At 48.3% G+C, this 13,103-nt stretch overlaps 5 protein-coding genes across 5 annotated transcripts; 3 read left to right on the forward strand and 2 right to left on the reverse strand.

Annotated features, from left to right (window-relative positions):
* Window positions 1-26: 26 nt before the first annotated feature.
* On the reverse strand, window positions 27-1,857 carry T069G_00980 (major facilitator superfamily domain-containing protein; the record flags this gene model as incomplete). The annotated part of the gene is made up of 4 exons (XM_056168190.1): window positions 27-140; window positions 201-527; window positions 603-1,117; window positions 1,194-1,857. 4 exons carry the CDS (start codon window positions 1,855-1,857, stop codon window positions 27-29), a joined length of 1,620 nt encoding a protein of 539 aa, XP_056033506.1.
* Window positions 1,858-2,563: 706 nt separating this feature from the next.
* Window positions 2,564-3,628, forward strand: T069G_00981 (alpha/beta hydrolase fold domain-containing protein; the record flags this gene model as incomplete). The annotated part of the gene is made up of 1 exon (XM_056168191.1): window positions 2,564-3,628. One exon carries the CDS (start codon window positions 2,564-2,566, stop codon window positions 3,626-3,628), a length of 1,065 nt encoding a protein of 354 aa, XP_056033507.1.
* A 446-nt stretch (window positions 3,629-4,074) lies between these two features.
* Window positions 4,075-4,608, reverse strand: T069G_00982 (electron transfer DM13 domain-containing protein; the record flags this gene model as incomplete). Its single annotated transcript, XM_056168192.1, has 1 exon — window positions 4,075-4,608. The coding sequence occupies one exon, from the start codon at window positions 4,606-4,608 to the stop codon at window positions 4,075-4,077; it is 534 nt and encodes a 177-aa protein (XP_056033508.1).
* An 897-nt stretch (window positions 4,609-5,505) lies between these two features.
* T069G_00983 (ferric reductase like transmembrane component domain-containing protein) lies at window positions 5,506-7,188 on the forward strand (the record flags this gene model as incomplete). Its single annotated transcript, XM_056168193.1, has 3 exons — window positions 5,506-5,647; window positions 5,711-6,588; window positions 6,664-7,188. The coding sequence occupies 3 exons, from the start codon at window positions 5,506-5,508 to the stop codon at window positions 7,186-7,188; spliced, it is 1,545 nt and encodes a 514-aa protein (XP_056033509.1).
* Window positions 7,189-8,093: 905 nt separating this feature from the next.
* On the forward strand, window positions 8,094-12,812 carry T069G_00984 (WD domain, g-beta repeat domain-containing protein; the record flags this gene model as incomplete). Its single annotated transcript, XM_056168194.1, has 10 exons — window positions 8,094-8,241; window positions 8,297-8,685; window positions 8,743-9,329; window positions 9,372-9,809; window positions 9,852-10,752; window positions 10,803-10,931; window positions 10,974-11,565; window positions 11,623-11,759; window positions 12,390-12,639; window positions 12,688-12,812. 10 exons carry the CDS (start codon window positions 8,094-8,096, stop codon window positions 12,810-12,812), a joined length of 3,696 nt encoding a protein of 1,231 aa, XP_056033510.1.
* Between the last annotated feature and the right edge of the window lie 291 nt (window positions 12,813-13,103).

Raw genomic sequence — 13,103 nt, forward strand, 5'->3', positions numbered from 1 at the left:
ATAACTAAATTAAAGCTATGCTCGTATTAGACTGGGTTAGATGATGGTGCAGCTTCGGTGTCTGTCTTTGGCGCGATGATGGCATCCTTTTTGTCTTCTACACCAAAATTGTTGTTGAGTTCCTTCCGTAGTTCAATCTCCTTCGCTATAAAGCTAACCAGGAATCCCAATGCAGCAAATGCAATTCCAACAAGCCAAACCGTCCGCATCGCTCCGGTAAAGACCTTCACCACCTCTGCACGAAGTGCCGGGTCTTGAATGCTGGATAGAAAGGCACCTGTAGCATGCTGATACGCACTGTCTCCCGACAGATTACTAGCGATATCCGCGTCGGTAATGCTGCTCGAGAGACGCCTGCACTCGTTGTTAAAAATGGCACTCGGGATAGTGACACCCCAGATGCAGCCGAAGTACCGAGCAAAGCTCCAAATGCCAGTAGCCGTGGCGACATAGCTTTCATCCAGAGGCGCTTGAACAGCGGGCAGAAGCACGCCGCCAAGCATGCCACTGCCGGCGGCGTTCAGAAGCTGTATGCATACCCAAGCGGCGTCGCTTGAGTTGGCATCAAGGATGCTAAACAGCCCAAAGGAGACAGTGGTCACAGCGAATCCGACCAAGTGGAGAGGCTTATAGCGGCCAAACTTGGAGAGTAGGACGCCTCCCGCAACTGCAAAGACAAGCCCGCCAGCAACATTGGGCAATGTGTTCACTCCGGAGCGCAGAGGTGACAGGCCTTTAATGGCTTGGAAGTATATCGGCAGAAAGTAGTATACCCAATAGGCGACGACCGCGTGAATGAAGGTCAGACCGAGAGCGGCTGCTGAGGTACGATTCGATACGATCTGCCGTGGGAATGAAGGCTCTGGACAAAGTCTCGGGGTCCATTCGAAAGCGGCGAAGAGCAACACGCCTACAAGGCCCAGTACGAGGGGCACAATGATGTGATAGGTGCTCCAACTGTAGATGGTGCCGCCCCAAGTGAGTGCAATTAGGGCAGAGACGATTGCGGCCACAAAGATGGCATTACCGGAGACGTCGATGCGCTTGAAGCGAGCCGACCAACTCAGGTCACGCTCGTACTTGACGCGGAGGAAAATAAATAGGATCACGAAAGAGGCTGGATCATGGTTAGTAAGGAGAAGCGGGAACTGAGACGCATTCGATCGGAAACGGAGAAGAGGAGCTGGTCTTACCAATGCCGATGGGCACGTTGATGTAGAAACACCATCGCCAGGAAGCATGATCAGTGATTAAACCTCCCAGAAACGGACCCACGGTAGCTCCTACAATGGCGCCGATGCCCACGATACCCATGTATTGGCCACGCTCCCGGAGCGGGACAATGTCGGTCACGATAGTCTCCATCAGGAGGTTAATCCCCCCGCCGCCGAGCCCCTGGATGGTACGGGCCGCTATCAGCATGGCCATCGAGGAGGCACCGCCGCTGAGGCCGCCTCCTAGCGTGAAGAGGGCAACGGATCCCAAGAGGAGATGGCGACGACCAAAGATGTTGCTTGCTTGTCCGGCCAGCGGAAGTATAGCGACCTGCGCCAGGAGATAGGCGTTGGGGACCCAGATGTAGGCATCACCACCGCCCAGAGCGTTGGTGATGGTGGGCAATGCGCTCGTTATGATGGTACCCTCGATTGCGGACATAAGCCCCGTGATGCTCAATGCCACGATGATAGCCCAGAATCTCCATGTTTTTGGGCCTGTCGACCGAGGCTCAGCATCTTGTACTGGTGGCGGCGTCGTCGGAACGCGGTTGGGCCCTTCGCTGTTAGTTAACTCATGAGTAGAGGTATTTTGGGGTCGGTCTGGAGGCTGCAGATTGTCCAGCTCGCGGATTTCATCCATGGTGAGGTTGGCTTAGTAGAGCTGGCTACACTACAGTCTGGTGTTTGGATGCAGAATTGTGTGTTGTAGCTAGAGTAGAGGCTGAAGGCAGCTACTCGATAGATATATACAACTCCAGCACTGCACTGCTTTGCGCCAATGCATTTATATCATCATTTCACAGAATCCAATCCTTATATTCTCTAATGAGATCATTTCTTTTTTTAGCCAAGACTTTGATCGCCCAAAGGATTTGCGATTGAAATCGATGGATCTACGTGTTGGACCTGCAGTAACACAAGTGGATCCGGTGTGACTCCATCCCGGTGAGTGACTCAACCCCCCGGCTGAATCCTACTTGTACTCTCTGCAACGAGAGAGTTTAGGGGTAACCTCATTTTCAACTCCTTAGAGTATGACGAGGCTGAGGAACTGCTGCTGACCAACAACAATGATTTATTCCGACACAGTCAGTATTTCTGCCGTATGAGGCGTCCGCGGTGTAACATTAATTTCGTCATGTCTATTGCCTTTGCTTTGCGAATCATCACAAACCCGTAGATATTTTATTTAAGAATATTGCATGTAATCTCTCCTGTCGCTCTCTTACCAACATCCTCATCGGAACAAATCATCAAAAGGGTCTCGCGGCTTGCATATACATTTGCACACTTAATTTGCCATTGTCTTCTTCCAGTTACTATCTATGATGGGTGACACATTCACAATGGACCAGCCACCATGGACCGTTGAACAAATCCTCGCCACTGGCATCATGGACCCAGAGTTCGAAGCTGCTTGGAAAGCCAACGGCTCGCCGCCAGGCCACATTCCCGGCGGTATTCCCACATTTCAGAAAACCGTCCAGGAAACTCTACCCAATGCTCAGCAAATGCTCGCAGCTAGTCGACCGACGACTATTGTTGAGAGAGAATACGTTATTCCAATCGACGACACATTCTCATCTCGCATAGTCGTCTGCCAGCCCGCCATCTCCAGTACCAATCCATCCCCTATTGTGATTCTCGTTCACGGCGGCGGCCACTGCGTTGGCTACCCGGAGCTGGAGCTTGCCACCGCGCGGGAACTAGTATTGGCACATAATGCCACTTGCATTCTACCGTCCTATCGCCTTGCACCAGAACACCCGTTCCCTACCGATGTCAACGATGTATTCGCAGTAGTGCAGTATATTGCACGAAAGGCGGCTGAGAAAGATGGAGGGATTCTGCCTACCAATGCCGACCCGAAGAAGGGCTTCCTTATTGGAGGGCTCTCAGCCGGGGCAGCCATCAGCAACATGGTGGCACAACTTGCCCAGGATCTAAGCCCTCCACTTACCGGCCAGTTCCTAGCGTGTGGAGTTTATATTGACCCTGGTCATGTTCCTGACCGTTACAAAGGGCTCTATCTCTCCATGGAGCAGAACAAGTTTGCCCCAATCCTCGACACGGCAGCTCTGAACCAGTACATGAGTGCGTATAAGGGGAATAAGCCGTCGCCGATCAGTAATCCGTTCTCCATTAGCCAACAGTCTCACACCGACGCTATTATAGCTAGACACAAATTTCTACCCCCTGTCTATTTCCAGGTTGCTGGGTTGGACCCTGCACGGGACGATAGTCTCATCTACGAGCGAATTCTGCGAAAGGAGTGCGGAGTGCCAACAAGAATAGATGTGTATCACGGCGTTCCTCACGGATTTTGGACAATGTATCCAGATTTGACAACCAGTCAAAGACGGATGCGAGACGCTGTAGATGGCGTCGGGTGGTTACTAGGGGATAAATAGCTACATGGTTTTTCAACCATGTTCATTGTTCATGTTGTCACGGATTTTGTAATCACAGCATTCCTAGCGTGCGGTAACTAGGAATGTGAAAAGTCTTACAGGGAAAGGGGATGGAAATATAGGGCTTACTGGTTATGACTCTAGTCAGCACGCTACTGCATAGTTAAAGAAGCACAAAATTAAAGCACTCCTTACTCCCATTAACTATATGTCCACGCAACCACCAAGTCTATCCAGTTACTATATCTTAAACATCAGTTACTACGGGTTCAACTCTGAGTAGGTAAAAGGAATTGTAGTAAAAATTAAGTCTATAGTGATATGCCATCTAAACAAGAACTTTAATCTAGATATAAGTATCCATGCCGTCTTTCATCTCCTCCTAAGCTACACGTATATGTATGTCATTGACATGCAATGTTATCAGGATGCTTGCTTTTGCTCAATTAAAGCAGTGCTGGAACAACGACCCCAGCAGCCATAGCCGCAAGCGCAAACATAACCCCGATACTGTTTGCAGAACCTGTACCGGTGGTGGTACGTGCCGGTGCCGCAGCCCCAGTAGTAGTTTGCGAGTTGTTGCTACCCGAAGTTCCCGTCGTGCTAGCTTTAAGCTGAGCCTGGCCAAAGTTGGTCTTGAATTTCTCACACCAAAGTCCCACGGTGCTGAAGTCGGCGGGTGTATGGCCGGCATCCAGATCAATCGTCAGACTATCCGAAGTGGCAGCTTCCGTGATATGTGTGTTGGAGATGCGGAAACCAGACGAGAGATCGCTGGAGGTGCTTCCCCACCAGTATAGCTCAGGAGCACTGGCGTCAGCCAGCTTATACTGCGTAACCTCAAGGGAAGAGTCGCTGGCGACAGTGACGACGCCGCCAAGGCCGCCATCGAGAGAAGAGAGAGTACCCGAAGCGCCGACCTGGCTAGCACTAACAATGGCGGGCAGAGCCAGAGCCGAGAGGAAAGAGAGGGTCTGCATGGTTGAGAAAAACATTGTTGGTAAATAGTTGAATGTTTGGCTGTGAAAGATGGTGGATGATATTGGCTTTTTTAAGCTTGGAGATTTGAAATTTGAAGGCTGCAGGTTGTTCTTTGTCTGATGGAAGAGTAGAGTACTGGATGCTGAAAAAGAAGACAGCTGTAGAAGCAGGTATTTATTGTCTTTATATATTCATCATCTCACCTCTTCTTGCCCTCCCTAAGTTTGGCTGTCGAAGAGCTAGTACTCGGCGGCGGGTCAATTATCGTAGATCATTCAACGTTAGGCCGAATTTAATACAGAGGTTAAAAAATGGGGAACTTTTGTCAGCTTGATTCCAAACTGCCAAGGGGCTGAACTGAAGGGTAATCTCTAGTGCCAAACATTAATGTAGCATCGGCAGTGGTCCGAGACATGCATGTTAGTATATTTCCTTTGGAATTGCTGCATTGCTAGCCGATATATCATCAAAATTTCCCAAAAGAGTAGATGCAGATTACTTGAGGTCAAAGAAAAGGGACAGGCATAGCCCCTTCTCAAATGACACACAAGTGCCGAGCATATCTAGATAAGGTGCTTAAACATTACCCCTGACTACTTTGGGGTGTAAGTAAGACGGACTATCAAGTAGCGCATGTGTAATCAGTCTTGTCTAATCAGTATAGTTGTAATTCATGTCTTATCCGCCATAAGATGAGACTATTTATGCAGACACCAAATACTTTGATTGGTATAATATATAGTTTCGAAGAGAGACGGACGCTCTCAAGAAATGTAATTGACAGTTCCCTATGGTTGCTTTCTTCTCATGAGCCAATATTTTGATAAACTCTTTTCTTGTTGAAAGATTATTTACTCTCACATTTTTTGACTTTACAGTCATTACCATACGCCAAGATGGTGTCCCCATCTATGCTTAACCCTATTATCAATGATCAGTATACGGCTGCCAGGGCGTATTTCCTTTGTGTAATTGGAATGCTTTTCTTTGAGAGCATGCTTCATGCTCCGTCATATCTGTTACATCTTTATAGAAAAGGTAGGTTTCTCCTCATCACGTTCATCTGTTCGCTAAGAATCAATTCTCACACTCTTCTTACAGGCCGGCCGAATACAGCACGCCAGAAGCATTGGAAGATTTATACTGCCCTACATAAGATAACAACGCTACCATCTGCTATCCCATTCATCACGCGCAATAACATTCCCATCCTCATACGCGTTTCTGTCTTCACCTTTCTCAACTTCCTCTGGGGCTGGAATAAGTTTGCTTATACCACGAATTACCAACTCTATGGCTGGCTCACAATCGCCAACGGTGGCCTTAGCCTCCTCATGGGCGCGCGTACCAACCTCTTTGCTCATGTCGCTCGCATTCCCTCAGCGGTGTTACTTAGATACCATCGCTGGATTGGTTTGGCAACATTTGTCCATGCAACGCTGCACTGCAGCCTCATCATACAGCATTATGTGCAGACGAACCAATTTTACACGGCTGCTCAGGCCCCTCGTATCCCCGTGGGCATAGCTGCGTGGATATCGCTGTGTATTATTGCAATCACATCTATTCCCAAGATTTTCCGTCGGCGCTGGTTTGAGGCTTTCTACTACCCGCACTTTTTCTTCCTGGTTTTTGTTGCTGGAGCCTTATACCACGCGAACAAGGGACCCGAATTTCTTCTTCCCGGGTTCGGTCTCTGGGTGGTTGATCGCGGCATCCGATTCTATAATAACTTTCGGGGCTCGCAAGTCAAATCAGTCATGCACTACTCAGGAGGTGTAACCAAATTCAACATCGCTGGAGTAGCGCCGTCGCAACCAGGCCAGATAGCTTGGGTACAGATTCCCAGCGTGTCATTCTTCAATTGGCATCCGTTTACCATTGCTTCTGCACCTGGACAAAACGAAACCACGATTGCCATCAGGGCGCTTGGTTCATTTACCAAAAAGGTGCAAAACGTTGGGGAAGACGTTGTAAAGGTTGCCCAATCAACAACAACCGAAGGAGGAACATACGAGGCTGTATCTACGGAAATGAATTTTCCCAAACTCCAGATTGATGGCCCGTATGGTGTCGGTCACCTACAATGGGGCGCACATCCAGTGATCGTACTCGTGGCTGGCGGAATTGGCATTACCCCCGGCATCAGTATCGCGACACATATTGTGAATCAAGCCAAATCAGGACTTGTATCTATGCCTGGTGGCTGGCATATTCATCTCTTGTGGACGGTGAAGAATTTTGATCATATCTCCTGGTTCGAAGCCGAGCTGAAGAACCTCGCCGACATTTCGTCGGATCAAGCTGTGCCCGTCACGTTAGATATTACGATTCACGTTACAAGTGGCGTGGAGGAAGACAGCGAATCTATGAAATTCGATGGCATTGGGGATATTTACCAAGGTCGTCCAGATTTAATGAAATGGTTTGAGAACGTGAGAGATGCGAGAATGGGCATGGATGCTTCAGTTAATCTCTGTGGACCTGCACAGCTGATACGCAGCGGAAGAATAGCAGCGTCGAAAGCAAGTTGTGAAGATATTCTCTTTTATGTAGAGGAGGAGACGTTTGAATTCTAGAGACGCAGCCAGGAACGGTAACTATTTAGATTAATTTATTGTTTTTTTCATTGCACACTATTTGTAGTTGGCTCAAAGAGTGCAGCGGTGGAGTTTTGAACAGACGGTAACTCTATTACTGCAAAATATAGCATCATTGCTTTTTAAATGAAGGGCGCGATAACAAGAGGTGAAATTTCGTGAATTTTTGTAAAAACAATATTCCACTACTTGGGCAGTTATTGATGCCTATATCATCTACATTGTGAGAAGATGTCTGTATGTAACGGTGAAACCCCCACGCTAAAAGCCTAGTCGTCACGCTGATCTCTTCTATAAACGCGCTTTGTAGTTGCGAAGGCTGCCTGGCTTTACTATTACTGATGGTTTCGAGGATTTGAAGCTATTGGACATAGGGCATCCTCTGTCACAGTCGTGCAGGCAATGCATCGCTAGTGCTGATTCCGGTCTGTAAACGAGGCCAGGCTTCAGCGACATGGGAATGAGCACCAACTTTTCTGTCCAATCAACCTGGCTTCAGCGATTCATGTTTACAGCCCCTCGATGCTACAGCACTGCGCGGCTTTCTTGATCCGACAGCCCAGCAAGCCTTCTGAGATCGGATTCCCCCCTATGGGAATCTAGAAGACGAGTAGAAACTTTGTCATTTAACCTACACAAGCACAAAATAATAGGCGTAGGCCATCAGGGCTCGGCGGCCTATTATTATTGAGCTGCGTGGCGGACATCACACCGAGGAGCCTTTTCCGCAGCGAAAGGCGACCATTCCAACCACAGTCAACTTCTCTTTGTGGTCAAGGACCAAATTAGGACCTCTACGTTACTGTTTCTATGTCAAACGATCGTTGCCGCTCAGCTACTGTAATACCGCCATTATTTCCACACCAAACATCGTTGTCAAAGCCATGGGACTTAAGAGCTTGTGGAAGCGGGTGAATACATCATCGTCACCTAATTCTCCTCAGCAATCCACAGGTATGTTCATTCTAGACGGCAAAGATGAGAGGCTTGGAACTCAGATTTATGGCAGAAGCCCGATTCACGAAGCAAGAAGTGAAGCATGGCTCGAAAGCGCCCTTCGGTAGTAGGACAGAGCTGCGTACACCAGAGATCGAATCAAGAGAACCGCAGCAAACAAAACTTTCTAAATCTCAGAGACTCTGGAACACTGCTTACGATAGTCTCGAGGAGGATGAAGACACCGCAGGGCTTGTCACGTCTTATGTGAAAACCTTGACCACGGTTCTTGAAGCCAGGCCTGACATTGTTTCTGGCGCCGGCGCTCCAGCCAATCTGAAAGACCCGACCATGAGACAAATGTTTATGAAGAAACTGGTGGAAGGGGGCCTAGCCAAAATTTCAACGCCTTCGAAGCTTACGAAAGGCATGGGCGACGTTGCCCAGTTCATCATCTCAGCCAAAGGGTCAATCGACGCAGCTATCCAAAACATACCGCAGGCTGCGCTACCATGGGCTGGTGTTTGTATTGGACTGCAGGTGAGCGGCACACTTATCTTGTGTTTCTTTAATCCCCGTTCACTCGTCTCCATCTAGATTCTTCTGAATCCCGCAAAAGCGACAAAATCCAATCTTTCTGGCATCGTACACGTCGTCTCTAGAATGGATTGGTATTGTGCTCTCACAGAACATCTTCTAAATAAAGATTGCGTCAACGAGTCTCTTGAAATGATTCTGCCCCAGTTAGAGGCAAAGGTCCTCGCGCTCTACAAGGCCCTTCTGCTGTATCAGATGAAAAGCGTATGCTCCTACTACCGGCAGCAGGGCCTTGTCTTCCTCCGCAACCTTGTGAGTTGGGATGATTGGAATGGCGAGCTGAAGACCGTTGAAGATGCGGAAGCTACTCTTCAGAAGGATTCAGATCAGTATAACAAGTTCCATGCGAAAAGCGCCCTAGCGCAACTTGTCGAGCGTGCCAAGGGCATGGAAGAATTGCTTGGAGACATACATCAGACTCTTCGAGAATTTTTAACCTTGCAAAAGGAACTGCGGCTTGATGAAATTGACAGAAAATGCCGCTGGGATCTTCGAGTTGTTGATCCGAGAGACGATATGAAGAAAATCGAGAACAAGAAAGACACTCTACTCCCTGAAGCATACGAATGGGTACTTGGCACAGAGCAGTATACGCGCTTCACACAATGGGATGGTCCACTTAACCACAGCTCATGCCAACTGTTGTGGATAAAGGGACATGCCGGCACGGGAAAGACGATGCTCTTGATGGGCATCATTCGCAGCCTTGAGAAACAGCAAGATTTCCGTGCCCCTGGCATCTCGTGCTTCTTCTGCCAAGGAACAGATGTAACTTTGAACAGTGCAACCGCCGCTCTAAGGTCTTTGGTCTGGATGCTCGTGGTTGAGCAGCCGAATCTCATGTCGCATCTGCGCAAGAAGTACACAGACTCTGGCACAGCTCTTTTCCAAGACTCAAACGCCTTTTTTGCACTCTCTGAAGCATTTTTGAGCATGCTAGACGATCCCGAACTGTCTCCTGTCCTTTTTGTGGTCGATGCCCTTGATGAGTGCAACAGGGAAAAGCCGGGGTTGAATGAATTACTTGACCTCATTTCAAAATCCATCAAACGCTCTGACAAGGTGAAGTGGCTATGCTCTAGCCGACCTGAGATTGATGTTCTTTGCAGGCTCAAGAACTTGACTGTGAGTTCACCTAATAATTCGGAGAACCTAGTTGAATTAGATGCGCAGCGTCTGGCCCGCCCCGTGGATGCATACATCGACCACAAGCTCACGGCCCTGAGGGGTAGAGATGGGTACGACGCGAGCATTTTAGCTGAGATCTCAAATGAGGTCCGTCAACGAGCTATGAACACATTTCTTTGGGTATCACTTGCATTTCAGCATATCGAAGACATCCATGGAGAGTATGCTGTCCAGGACATCAAAGCCATGCCTCCGGGATTGTTAGAGCTATACGACCACATGATGACCAGGATTGAGAGCGTGAAGAGGATAAAGCCTCAAGATTGCAAGAAAGTTCTGATATGCGCCGTTCTTGCGTTCCGTCCCATCTCTCTCTCTGAGTTGGCCGCTCTGTCTGACATGTCACACAACATGACTATGACGGCTATTGAGTTATGCGGCTCATTTCTGGCAATGAGAGAGGAAACAGTGTACCTGATCCACCAGTCTGCCAAGGATTATTTATATGACAACTTCAATCGCCGGCTTCAATCGTCCGAAACTGCCCAAGGGCATGTAGACATGGGCAGACGCTCAATTGGCGCAATGACTAAGTTTCTGAAACAAAACATGTATGGCCTCGATTACGGTTTCACACCGAAAAACCTCGAACCCCCACAGTGGGATCGTGTGGCTTCGATATGGTATTCCTGTCTTTTCTGGGCCGACCATTTCGTCGCCGGAACTAGCGAAAACCCCGAGGGCAAGAGCGCGTTGGTGGATGATGGGGAAGTAATTGGATTTCTGAGAGAGAAACTCCTGCAATGGCTGGAATATCTATCCGTACTGGAAAGGCTCTCGGATGGGCTATACTCGATTAGAAAACTTCTACGGATTACTCAGGTAAGCTTATGATTCCCTCCTTTTCTTATAGTTGCTAACTGTCCATACAGAAATCCTCTCAGTTGGCTCGATTCCTAAATGACATCGAAGCATTTATCCAAAGTCACGGGTCAATCATAGAACGAGCTCCGCTCCAGATATATGCATCCGCACTGGTTTTCAGCCCAACGACAAGTGAGGTCAGGGTCACGCAGTGGAAGTATAGGCTGCCATTCATCCAGACGGTAGCAGGAACCATAACCCATTGGGATACGAACCGCCAGACACTCGAGGGACATGGTTACTGGGTTAGATCTGTGGCCTTCTCTCCTGACGGTAAGACGCTAGCCTCAGCGTCAGACGACAAGACTATCCGATTGTGGGATGCAGCCACGGGAAGCTACCAACAGACGCTCGATGGACATTCTAAGGGTGTAATATTGCTAACTTTCTCGCCCGATGGCAGAAAATTAGCTTCAGCATCAGATGATACCACAATCCGGCTCTGGGACGTAGCAACATGGAGCCACCAAACCTTCAGGGGACATAGCCATTGGGTCAAATCCATGGCCTTCTCTCCTAACGGCAAGATGCTAGCCTCAGCATCAGACGACAAGACTATCCAACTCTGGGACGCGGCTACAGGAGGCCACAAAATATTTAAGAAGGATAGTGATTATCTTATCTTGTCTCTAGCTTTCTCACCCGACGGTAAAACGTTGGCCTCAGCATCAGACGATAAGTCTATTCGACTCTGGGATATAACGACAGGGAGCCATCATACTCTCCAAGGACATGACAATCTTGTAAGGTCTGTCGCTTTTTCGCCCGATGGTAAAATATTGGCCTCGGCATCAGACGATAACGTCCAGCTCTGGGATATGGCTACAGGAGGCCACGAAACGCTCAAGGGGCACGATGACGGGGTTAATTCTGTGGGTTTTTCACCCGATGGCAAACTGTTGGCCTCAGCATCAGACGACGAAACTATCCGGCTCTGGGATATAACTGAAAAGACTTGTCTGCATGTACTTAAGGGACATACCGATTATGTTAATTCTGCAGTTTTTTCACCTGATGGCAAAACACTGGCCTCGGCATCAGATGACACCACTGTCCGGTTATGGGATATAACTGCGAAGAGTTACCTACATACTCTTGAGGCACATAGCGATTGGATTCTATCTGTGGCCTTTTCACCTAACCGGAAGATACTAGCGTCAGCAGCAAAAGATAAAACCATTCAGCTTTGGAATACGGCCACATGGAGTCCCCTACATACGCTTAAGCGAGATAGCAACTGGGCGAGGTCTATGACTTTTTCAGCTGACAGTAAAACACTAGCCTCGGTATCAGATGATCAAACTATTTGGCTCTGGGATACAGCTACAGGAAGCCACCTACGTACAATTGAGGGACGCGGCGAATATGTTTATTCTATAGCTTTTTCACCTGATACTAAGACGCTGGCCTTGGCTTCAAGAGATTCAACTATCCATCTCTGGGATATGGCCACAGACAACCTCTTACGGCAGCTCAAGGGACATTACAAACCAGTTATGTCTGTGGCTTTTTCACCCGACGGCAAGATACTAGCCTCAGGATCATACGATAAAACTATCCGGTTCTGGAATATAGCTGAAGGGAGTCACATACAGACGCTTGAGGGGCATAGCAATTGCGTTAGATCCGTAGCCTTCTCTCCTAACGGCAAGATTCTAGCCTCTGCATCAGACGATAATACTATCCGGCTCTGGGATACAGCCACGGGAAATCACCTACACACATTTGAAGGATATACGGTTGTGGCTGTGGGATTTTCGCCCGACGGCAGATACCTTATGACGAATTACGGATCGCTCCGGTTAGCACACATATCCACCTTATCCGAGCACTTTTCTACTGAGGGTTGTTCTGACCATGCTCTGTATGTCGACGGGGAGTGGGTGACTATAGATGGCAAGAAAAGCCTCTGGCTTCCTGCTGACTACAGATCTACTTCAGTAGCAGTAGATGGAAATAAGATGGTACTGGGACATGAATCCGGCAGGTTAACGTTCTTGGAAGTAAATTTTTCATGAAAAAATACGACTAGGAACATTGAACCCAAAGTCACTACCAGATTTCTCATTGAAGAGCCCAGAGAGTATTTCTCTTCTTACATGGCCTCATAACTGCTAACCGGAAATTGGAAAGAGGAGTTTCCGACCATGAGGTGGGAGCTTGCTAAGTAACTGCTCTATCCTACCTAAACTATGGCCCAAAGCTATAAAATTATATGTCTAACATCAGTGAGCTGTATTGTGAGTGATAAACGACGACGAGCTCCCTCAAGTATGGATCCCATGTCAGGGAGTATAATGATTCAGACC

Source organism: Trichoderma breve, chromosome 1 (genome assembly GCF_028502605.1).
Source record: "Trichoderma breve strain T069 chromosome 1, whole genome shotgun sequence".
In the NCBI taxonomy this organism is placed as follows: Eukaryota; Fungi; Ascomycota; class Sordariomycetes; order Hypocreales; family Hypocreaceae; genus Trichoderma; species Trichoderma breve.